The 11,997-nt window shown below is 40.4% G+C and overlaps 1 protein-coding gene across 1 annotated transcript; it reads right to left on the bottom strand.

The window, feature by feature from the left end:
• Positions 1–216: 216 nt before the first annotated feature.
• On the bottom strand, positions 217–10,984 carry CACYBP (calcyclin binding protein). The gene is made up of 6 exons (XM_068986344.1): positions 10,782–10,984; positions 6,404–6,623; positions 3,836–3,932; positions 3,506–3,605; positions 2,148–2,245; positions 217–747 (listed from the first exon to the last, which is right to left on the bottom strand). The coding sequence occupies exons 1-6, from the start codon at positions 10,800–10,802 to the stop codon at positions 591–593; spliced, it is 693 nt and encodes a 230-aa protein (XP_068842445.1). The 5' UTR covers positions 10,803–10,984; the 3' UTR covers positions 217–590.
• Positions 10,985–11,997: the final 1,013 nt, after the last annotated feature.

Here is an 11,997-nt window from a genome sequence, read left to right as displayed (position 1 = left end):
ACAAATGTATTTGTCTATTATGTTTAGATTTAGTTCTAATTTATTCATAAATATATTTAAGCCTAGAGAAAAATATGTGATTAGATTGTTAGGCCATGGTGATACATGCTATATGCATTACTTAAGCTGTGGGAGTAAAGCGATGAACCTCTAATAACAACCTTAAAACACAGGTACAAATTTGCATTTTATGTAAAAATTCAGGCTTTATTTTTACTTATTCTTACACTGGTGGGAGCTGATGTCAGGAACTGAAAGGCAAGCACGAACTTTGTTTTCTACCTTAGCTGAACAATATTACACACAATGTGGCATTTTCATTAGGCAAGATTTGCTTTTTTACATTTCACACCAGAATACAACATTACTCTTCTTGAATAAAACGACCTGGTTACTAAAGAAACCATCCATGAATAAGCGTATTTTATTTAAATAAATCCTCCAGCAGGAAGTGGAGAATTCATTGCCTTTACTTAGAAAAAGGCTGTTTTAAGTAGTTATATGTCAGATTTATTTGTGCAGCTCAGCAACATTTCCTTATTGGAAACATCATTTTTCCACATCACAGTTCCCAAAAAGACTTTAAAGTCTCAGAAGTCTGTATCTCCTTTGGCTTGCTTCTCTCTTGATTCCACCCAGGCTTTATTAATGGTTCGCTTCATATCATCATCTCCATCTTCATAGATTTTCTTTAGAACATTCATTAATCCCTCACTAGGATCTGTTTCAGTGTCATAGGAGGGCTTTCTATTAAAAAAAAACACACAATAAATAGTGGAGGAATATATGTAACATTTCATACCTTATGATTACTAAGTACAGAGAGACAAATTAGGCTGTAGGAAGTACATGAGATAAGAGCCAGACAGTATCCTAAAAGAAAGGATAAAAACATGCACGAATTTATCTAAGACAATATACACCCACACTTAGCTCATCAAAGAATGGTCATCAAAAACAGTAAGGGACCCTGGCATTTCAGGTGAGTTTTAGCAGGAAAGGTAAGTAAATAATCATTTACCTTTCTGAACTGCTTTAATGTTTTAAAACCATGTCTCCTCGTGTATTATGAAAATTTCATTGAGAGAAAAATAAACATACATTATAACACATAGGCACATACATATTTTAATTAGAAAAGCCTTCCTCTTAAGACTGAAATACAAGAGTCTTGGGCTTGGTGGTATAAAAGCACACTTCTAGTTCAATCAGTGTGCAAACTGGGCCCATTAACTTTTCCACTCACCTCATCAAGTGCCAGATTCTTGGGATACAGTAACAGTAAGACAGGTTCCTATATTCAGGTAATCCATTCTAGATTTAAAAGCAATTCCACAGATAATGCCTAACCCTTAGCCAACCACAACCCAAATGCCCAGTGGCTATGAGAAGGGGGGTAAGAGATGTGGATGGCTAACTGACTCAGTGTAATACATCACCACTGCAGGAGAATAGAGGAATGTTTGACCAAGAATGGCAGTAGCTCTGAATAAACATTTTTTTCAGAATAGCCGTTACTAAGTAGGATAAAAATATTCTCTTTTTCACTCTATACCAGAGATGGTGGTGGTGGTTTAGTTGCTAAATTGTGTCCGACTCTTGCGACCCCATGAACTGTAGCCCGCCAGGCTCCTTTGTCCATGGAATTTTCCAAGCAAGAATACTGGAGTGGATTGCCATTTCCTTCTCCAGGGGATCTTCCCGACCCAGGAATCGAACCCAGGTCTCCTGCATTGCAGGCAGATTCTTTACCGACTGAGCTACGAGAGAAGCCCAGCAGTGATAGTGAAATTCTAATTATATAGCAGAAACTTGTGGAACTCAAGAACTGTATATGGGTATCTGGGCTACTCTAACTACTGAAACGCAATCTCTGTATAGAAGTACCACAGCCCCGGGTTAAGAACTGGCAAAAACCACCAACCACAAGTACAAAGACCTGCTTAAGAAGCAACCTGCTAGACACATGTCCTCTTCTGGTGCCCTCTGACAAGCTGAAAGCACACATAACTGGGTTGGTTAGTCAGAGGACATTAGAAGGTAAGTGGTCCAATTATAGACTATAATACAGATAACAGACCATTATCAATGAAGATCTATAATCCTAGGAAAAATATAATTCTCAAAATCAATGAAAATAGACTCACTCTTTCTCTTTGCATTCTTTTTCAACCTGAGTCAGGTAGTCCCACCGTGTGTTTTCTGCTTTCTTTCTACATAAGATCAGAACTGTATCTGTCTTGACCTAGGAAAATAGTAGAAAACAGGTACAACTTAGAATACATGGTGATAAGCATGAATATTTAGAACATAATTATTTACTCAATTACTTGAGTTACTGGTATGTACAGGACCTGTTTAGGTGTTAGTAATAGTTTTATAAATAGGCTGGAGTCTGAGGACTCATGGAGAAATGAAATCATATACAAGTAAAACTGGAATGCCTTCAAATACTAGATGCTATCAAAAGAGGGTATTAATGGGACTGGGGGAGATTAAAGAGGATATTAATGGGGACTAGGGAAGGAACTTCACTTGGAAAGCCTTTCTGAGGTGAAATTTGAGCTGTGGCCCAAGATCCAGCAAAAGAGGGCCTTCCAGGCAGTTGACACGGCAAGGAGAAAGACTCCAAGAAGGGATGATTTTGGTGTATTTGAAAATGAGGAGGAATGCTGGATTCTGATGACTGAAGGACAGAATAATATGGTAAGAGCAGTCAGTCATGCAGAAAATCATGTCAGGCAGTATTGGTTAAGGAGTTTGGAAGGTGAATACGCAAAAAGAGCAAGAATATACAACCCTTTCAACAAATATTCGTATGATTCTAGGAGTTCTTTGAGTACTACCTTCAACTATGCCATTAATGGACAAAGAAAGGAGCAGGGAATCATAAGCTGATCATTAAACTATATTCTAATGTTCCCTTTCAGCTGCTTCGTAACTATGTAAATACAGCAGAATGGCGCATCTATACACCAGAGGCATTAAACTTCATTTATTTAAATTAGGTAGAAAAGAGAGGTCAATCAGTGAAAAATATTTTCAGATACTTAATTTCAATTTTGGGAAACAAATTTTATTCCCATTGTACAAATGAAAAAACTGAAGTACCAAATGATGAAGTGAGCTGCCAAAGGTCACAGTAAGTGATAAACCTGGCATTAAAACCCAAGTCTCATTCTTAGCTCTTTTCTGTTTGTTCAATACCCTCCTGATTCTAATGCACTATTCTTATCATCTACTCTTCTAAAGCAGGAGCTGGCAAACTTTTTCTGTGAAGAGCTACTAGATAAATCTACCATTTCAGGCTTTGTGGGCCGCATGGTGTGCTGTAGCTACTTAAACTTGCCGTTGTAGCACAAAAGCAGCCACGGACAACACGTACACAGGTGAGCACGGGTATGTCCGAAGACAACTTTAAGAAACAAGCAGCAGAGTAAGGTAATTCCGGTTCGTCTTCATTTCGTAAGATTTCACAATGTTATGACCAAAAACGTAAACTTACCTTTTTTGAACTGCCTTCCACAGAGATGGGTTTCAAGAGATTGTTCACAATCATGGAGTAACTCTTCCCATTTAGATTCTTTACCAAAAGATCAAATGACCTACAACACAATAGTGAGCACATTATCTTTCTGGTTCTATAAAAGGGGATAATCAGTTCCTGTGGAAAACAAGCCACAATTCTATTTTACAATGTGCGTTTGGCCATCTCAGAGCAGAAGACTCAACCTTTAAAGCAGATGTAAAGGATGATTAATACTCAAGTGGAATTTTAGAAACTGCAAAGGAAAGGACCCATCATAAAGCAATCTTCTCCACTGTGAGAACTCACCTCTCTGTGAAATTCACCTGCACACTCTCAGCAGGCACTTGATGAACTCCAGGTAAGGTAATGTAGATTTTCACAAACTTATCTGACTGGTCCCATCCTGGTAACAATAACAACAGAAAACAACAGGAGTAAAGCCTGATACTATCTCTGGAACAACAAATGCATATAGTTCATTAAAAAAATTCAGATAATTATCTAATTCCATAATCATATCCACTTCTCTAAGCAGTTCAACAAATGCAATCCTAGCTTCCTCAATCCCTTTCCCTGATTAAGCAGAATATAAATTTAGAGTCAAATTCAACCAAATACATCAAATTTGACTAACCTAATAACATCTAAAAAATGTTATTTCAGTATATATTATCAAACTATTTGGTCTCTAACCTAGATGAATTGTTTACAGAAAACACACAAACATCATATAAAAAGCATATTACATAACAAAATGTATTTTTATGTATTTATTGTATACTATATATATATAACATTCTCTTACCTGGTCCAGTAGAATAGAAATGTAGTGTTAAAAAAAAAAATGTACTAGAGGGTTCTGGAGAACTTCCATCTTCCCCACCGACAACAGTTTCTCCCTAAACACAAACCTATCTAGTTAAGATGCCATAACCCTACCACATTCAGGCCAGTTTTCTACAGTCAAAGTACTTAGCATATTTCCTACCGTACTGCAGCACAGCACTTAAACACAGCACTTAAACTTTTTTGCTATGCCAATACTCAAAACACATGATGACCTTCAAATCTCTATGTCCTTTGCTCATACAATTCTCTTTTCTTCACCATTGCTGAATGCACCTTTTAAACTGAGATGTTTCTTCTAATTCTCCCTGACTCTTACCTTCCAGCAGAGTTATTTTATCAGCTGTAGTCTCATAATACTTTATAAAGCTTTATTTGGTTAAGCAAGTATTTATTAAGTACTTACTATGTGCTAGATATTGAGAGCACAAAGAAAAAAAGATTATCCCTGCCTTCATGAGAGCTCATTCCTCAGACTTCAAGCTGTATTGCTTCCAAAACAAAGTCTACAGTCAACTGAGGAAAAATGGTATTATGACATTGTTATGGTACCAGGTGTATGTCTATGTCCCAACCACACCATGAGTAGGGACTGGGTCTTGCTCACTGTTGTGTATTCACAAGTCCAAGTACAATACAAGATATTAGATGCTCAAAAATGTTTTTTGAATTTAACTGGATTCCCTTCCTCAGTTAATATGGGTGGTTGTTTGGCAAAGTGAAATAAGAAACAGGAAGACAAAAAGCTGTCCATATATATGAAACTAGCCATCGTCAAAAAATCTACAAACAACAAATGCTGGAGAGGCTATGGAACAAAGGGAACCCTCCTCCACTGCTGGTGGGAATGTAAAGTAGTGTAGTCGCAGAGGAGAACAGTCTGGAGGTTCGGAATTACCATACAATCCAGCAGTCTCACTTATGGGCATATACCCAGAGAAAACCATAATTCAAAAGATACATGCGTCCCAATGTTCACTGATGCACTATTTACAACAGCCAGGACATGGAAGGAACCTAGACGTCATCTAGAGGAATGAATAAAGATGTGGTACATACATACAACGGAATATTACTCAGCATAAAAAGGAACGAAACTGTGCCATTTGCAGAGATGTGAATGGACCCAGACATTGTCTCAGAGTGAAGTGAGTCAGAAAGAGAAAAACAGTATAGGTGAACTTACCGGCAAAGTAAAAATAAGACACACAGACACAGAGAACACACACAGATACCAAGGGGGAATGGGGTGGTGGTGGTGGGATGGATTGGGATTTACATACATACACTGCTGTGTATAAAACAGATAGGTAATAAGAACTGACTATATAGTATAGGGAACTCGATTCAGTGCTCTGTGGTGACCTAAATGGGAAGGAAATCCAAAAAAGAGGGGACGTAAGTATACCCATAGCCGGTTCACTTTGCTGTACAACAGAAACGAATACAACATTGTAAAACAACTATACTCCAGTAAAAAAAAACTATATATATGAAAATTCAGCAAATCTAAAAAAAAGTGTATATATACACACACAAGAAAAAAGTAAAAATAGCAAGCTAACATATATCAATATATCACTATTACCAATGAATTGGAAATACTGAATGCTTACAATTTTATGGTAAAATAAACAAGTATTGATTAATGCTTTTCCACTTCAGTTTAAAAATATTAACTGTACATGTGTTTTATTGGGACATGCAATATATCCCTTATAAAATATTGTATTCTAAACAGTATTATGGTTATTACTGGAGTATCTCTGGGTTTTTTTCTATTATCCAAATTTTCTTTGATAAACACAGACACAAAGCTGGGTCCACATACACTGAATATATTTCAGAATACGTTCCTTTTTAATCTCTTAAAAAACATCTTATTAAATAAGAGCTGACGGGTCCTCTATTTCAAATCACCAAAAACACTCACTCAAAACTTTTCAAAAATGACTGTTAGTCACTATTGAAGAACAGGCCTCCTCAGAGGCAGAAAGAGCTGGATGTGATGTGGGGGACAAGTCATACCGTAATTACTGATTTTCACTGTATATCCTGTTGTAATAGGAGCAACCACAGCAGCTGGCTTCTCATTTTCTGTAAGTTCTGCTTTCCTCTGTGATTTCTGCTGCATCTTATTCTTCATTTCTATCTCAATCTTGGATTTTTCAGCTGTCAGGGCATCACGTACTCTTTTCCTAGTGGCTTTTTCCAGTAGCACCTTCACCTCTTCTAGATCTTTCTGGAGCTGTGTTAAAATAAAAGATAAATTAGATATGATAAATAAGATAGTCTGATATTGTACATATTGATCATTTCAACTTACTGAACTAAGAGCTAAGAATAAGAAGGTCACTTAAATTTTCTAGGATTGGTAGCAACTAGGGGGAGCCTGGTGGGCTGCCATCTATGGGGTCGCGCAGAGTCGGACACGACTGAAGTGACTTAGCAGTAGCAGGATTCTTTCCTCCAGCCTATGAATTGTAAATAACTCAAGCTCCCTTTCTTTTAAAAAGGAAAACTTGGAATTAACAATAGGTAATCAAGCCAGATTTTTCCAGTTTGGTAGACTGTTTGCTATCTGCCTTTGTTTTCAAAATTTTATTCACAAAATATGTTTGTGATTTATAAATATTTCCTGATAAGATGAATAAATTCAACAAAAAGGGATTCATGGATTTCATTGTAACATGCGGTCCTGTCATCAGATATTAGGAATTTTTTAAATATTAAAATAAATGAGACCATGATAAGCATGGTGAAATGGTACAGCTACTTGACTAAGGTAATCCTCTACTTTCCATCAATGATCTTCCCACCCCATATAGTATAAATAAAAAAGTTTACTATTTTAAGACAAAAGATAAAAAAGACATATTTCTTCTAAGTTGTCCGATTCTAAAGCTCCTGGTTAATTTTACCATCAGAAGTCTGGGACTTGGTTGCACAGTAGGGGGAAAACCTGGGCAAACAATCCAACACACTCCTGGATCACTGAAAATGCCACCTGTTCTTTCTTCTCATGCCAATACATGGCCTACCCAAGTCTGTTTCTATTTCTTTCTAGAGAGACCAAGACACTGTCAAAAAAATTAATGGGCTTAAAAACATTTTCCCATTTATCTTCTGACCTACTGCAAATGGATGAGACCTTTATAAACAAAGGATTCATTTTTGTTAAAATGACTTTACATTCTCACTTGATACTAGCAATTTAAGAGGAAGACTGACATTATAGCCAGAGATCATGTAAGGTTCAATATAAAAATATTTAAATGCTTGATAACTTGGTATAATATCCAAAGTACAGCTTGAAAGTGTTTATGAGTCATAGAAAATGCAATGACTTTTTGAATTTTTCGTATGAATGCCTTTTACCCCAGGTCTTTTATCTCATTCAACTTAGATGCGCTTGTTTCACCTATCTGTAACTGCTAGCTTGGTATAAAAAGTCCAACTGTGCCCACTCTCCTGTCCAAATTCTGTCACCACCTCCCAAAACTCATGTTACTAAGACAAAAATTGCAAAATCATCTTTTAAGCATAGTCCCAAGTTCCTTTTAGTTCAAATCAATCTTTTCTGTTATCACGGTTTTAAAAATTCACGTTGTAATAACAGGATGACAAAAAAATTAAAATGCACAATGAGTATATTCTGTTTTCACAGTAAGGACTTAACAAATGAAAATGTATAGTCTAAACAAGAGGTTTTACTTCTTGACTGAAACAGGAATCCTTTTTCTAGGAGAAAAAGAAACTGAGAATTATGCAAGAGATCCCTAAGCCCTCTCTACAGCCAGTCTAACTCTATAGAACTACAAAAATAAGATATCCACTCAAAGTCTGAAGCAACTTACAGCAGGCCTGTTTAAGGTATTCCTCAGTTCTCTGTTATTTGCAGAGATCTGACCAGTAAAATTGATCCTTTGGGACTTTTCCTGTACACCTACCTTAGATACAGCATTTCTTACCTAATTTGTCTAGGTATTCGTTTTCCTTATGCAAAATCACATCTCCCTTTTATCCCTATTCGTAGTTTTTTATTTCCAAATTCTTCACTAGGAAGCATTAAAACCAAAGTGCCTCGAAACAGGCAGAGGACTTGTGCAGACATTTCTCCAAAGATATACAAATGGCCACCAAGCTCAAGAAAGGATGCTTCACATCATTAAGCAAACATATTAAATCCACTTCACATGCACTAGGATGACTAACAACAAACTCCAGCAAACAACAAGTGTTGTTGAGGATGTGCAGAAATTGAAACCTCCATACGCTGTTTGTGGCAACGTAAAATGGTGCACTTTGGAAAGGAGTTCAGCAGTTCCTTAGTTACTATACGACCCTACAATTCCACTCCCAGATATATAACTAGAGATTTGAAAACCATATATCCACATAAAAAGCTGTACACAAGTATTCAGGGCGACACTGTTCTAGGGGCCCAAAGAGTGAAAATATCCAAGTGTCTGTCAATTCATGAATAAAGAAAATGTGGTATATCCAAACAAAAGAATACTATTCAGCCATATAAAGAAATACATGCTTCACCAAGGAATGAACCTGAAAACATTATGCTAAGTAAAAGAAGCCAAAAAGCAAACAGTCATATACTGTAACATTCCACTTTTATGAAATGCTCAGAATAGGCAAATCCATAGAGACACAACTAAACTGGTGGGTGCTGGCAGGAGGAGTAAGGGGAAGTGACTGCTTAATGGCTGCTTGACAGATTTCTCTGAGGGCTGAAAAATTATACAGTGCTGCGGACTGCACAACGCTGTGAACATACTGAGAGGCACTGCACCGCATACTTGAGAATGGCTAAAGCCTGTGGATTGTATCTCAAAACCAAAAATCCAAACTGTCCCTAAATGTATACACTGCAATTAGAAAGCTCCCTACTTTGAAGATGACTAATACTGAACTATCCATACATAGGACTGTAAAGCCACTTCTTTATGGACCATAGAGAAGGCTGAGCACTGAAGAACTGTTGCTTTCCAATGGTGGTGTTGGAGAAGAATCTTCAGAGTCCCTTGGACTGCAAGATCAAACCAGTCAATCCTAAAGAAAATCAATCCTGAATATGCACTGGAAGGACTGATGCTGAAGCTCCAATACTTTGGCCACCTGATGTGAAGAACTGACTCACTGGAAAAGACCCTGATGCTGGGAAAGACTGAGGGTAACGAAAAGGGGACAACAGAAGACAAGATCGTTGGATGGCATCACCGACTCGATGGACATAAATCTGAGCAAGCTCCAGGAGCTGGTGATGGATAGGGAAGCCTGGCATGCTGCAGTCCATGGGGTCGCAAAGAGTCGGTCGGACACGACTGAGCGACTGAAAAACAAAAAAGCCACTTCAGAGACTCTTTCCTCAGGGCACATGGTACCATCAGGCCTGTATTTAACACATAACAAACTTGTAGCAAGTTATCTACAATAACACACACATGCGCGTTTTCTTCATTTAAAGCAAATTTTCAGAATCACCAAAGTCAGTTGTGAGATTTCCCAGTCTTGCTCATATTAACCAGAAGATTTCCAAAGAACAAATCTAGTCAGTGGATACTCAACACTTTACTGTGAATAACAGTATTGACATCTTAAGTCAGAAAAAGAGCAAAGCAAGTTTATGATTCCCGTTCTGTAACTGCGCAGTCTCCAAAAATGCTGCCTCTGTTCAGTTTACAAGGCTTAAAAGAGAAAAAGCTATTTACCACTACTAAGTTACAACTAACTTTCCAATTTATTCATTTTTGAAAACGCCTATAGCAGATTGCTGTTTTGCCAAGCACTGTTCTGAACATTTAGAACTCTTGGTCTTTATGACTCTATGAAATGGATACTACTGTGGCCCACAGAAGCACCATAACTTGTCCAAAGTCTGTGCAGAGAAAACATGACTAAGAGATTTAAGTGATAGGACCTAAAATTTCCCATTTCCAACCGCCCTCTACCACGGAACAACAGTTTTTGCAATCAGCTGTAATTTAACGAAGCTTCACGTCCTCAGGCTAGTGTAACGCAAGCAGAGGAGCCTGAGTATAACGTGAAGGTGACCAGCCCCCAGGTCCACCACCGCACCTACCTGCCACCGGGAACCACAACACATCTCCCGCTCACCCACCCACACCGAGCCGGTGAGGCGTCGCAAAGCAACTTTTCGGGGGGAAGTGGAGGCCCCGAGGCCCGCAGCGGCCGGGTCGGCACTGAGGCCGCTGCAGTTGGGCGGGTGGGAGGCCAGGCGGGAAGGGCGGGAACCCGAGGACGCAGGCGGGCGCGCCGACTGGCAGGTGCCGCCAGAGGCCGAAGGGCAGCTCGGCACGAGAAACGGACGAGACACGCAGCGGAAAGCTCCAGCAAGGCCGAGCGAGGAAGATGGGGCCGAACTCCTTACCTCTTCCAAAGCTGAAGACATGATCGGGCTGCGTCTGGCAAGGCCCGGGCTGCAGCGGCGTAGGACGGAGAACGGGAAACGCTACACCGAGCGCTCTCACCGCGAGCACAGACAACACCGGCACGAGTAGCGGCGGATGCAGCCGGCGAACACACCTGACCCTGCGCGAGATCTCGGCCCGCCTCCCGCACGCGGCGCCTCTGGAACCTTCGCGAGTCCTTCGCCGCCGCCCAGCCAGCCTCAAGCACCGCCTACCGGGCTCGGCTCCGCCTCGCCTCTCCTGACCCCGCCCCACCCATCTCGTCTCTTAGCAACACTCAACTCTCGCGATCAAACCGGCAGTTCGAGAAGAGTAACGCCTCCACCTCCCAGCCCGGGAAACTCTACGGAGTATACTTTGACCCCGTTTGTCCCTCCCGCGCAGTCGCAGCTCGGAACTGCTGCCTTCCGTATGGTAATAACCATAACCCAACCCCGGAAATCTGCGGGGTCCAAACCGGAAGTTGATGACAGAGTCGGTTGTTTCCGTGCGCTCTAGGTCCCGCGGCCATCGAGGCGGCCATCTTGTGTAAGACTAATTCGTGAACTTCTACGAGGCCAGAAAAAAAGGGGAGAAAAGGAAACCTATTTATGTTAACGTGAGAAGGAAGGAGAACGTTAACTGCAGAGTCCTGAAGAGAATAATTTTCACTAGGTTCTGGCACTTTGGAGACGTCACGACTTAGTGTGTACAACGTGGTTACGTCATCACGGGCCGCGAGAGGTGGGGTTGCATTGGCCACGTGACCGGATCCGTTGGCGCGGCGGGGCAAGTAATACAGCGGCACCTGGAAACGTCACTTCAGCGTGAACGACGTGGTGGCGTCACTACGGACAGAAGAGGAGGATGGGTTGCGCGTGACCCGGACCTGCGTCGCGGCTCGGGGAGTAAGCGTAGTAATATATGGGTATCTCCGTGGGCCCGGCGTTTGCGGTCCCGCGACCCACTCCAGTATTCTTGCCTGGAAAACCCCGTGCACAGAGAAGTTTGACGGGCTATAATAGTTCATGGGGTTGCAAAGAGTCGGACGTGACTGAGCGATTATCTTACTTTTCCCCCTTCCCTCTGTACACCGCGGAAGCACTTCCGTGGAGCCCTCACCGACCATTCTGCGAAACTAGTTGTCACCCAGGTGTGAAGTCGGTTTAAGTGAGCCTGTAGACCATAGATACCGAC

This window comes from Capricornis sumatraensis, chromosome 14 (genome assembly GCF_032405125.1).
Source record: "Capricornis sumatraensis isolate serow.1 chromosome 14, serow.2, whole genome shotgun sequence".
Taxonomy (NCBI): Eukaryota; Metazoa; Chordata; class Mammalia; order Artiodactyla; family Bovidae; genus Capricornis; species Capricornis sumatraensis.
This window is presented reverse-complemented; position numbering and strand designations above follow the sequence as displayed.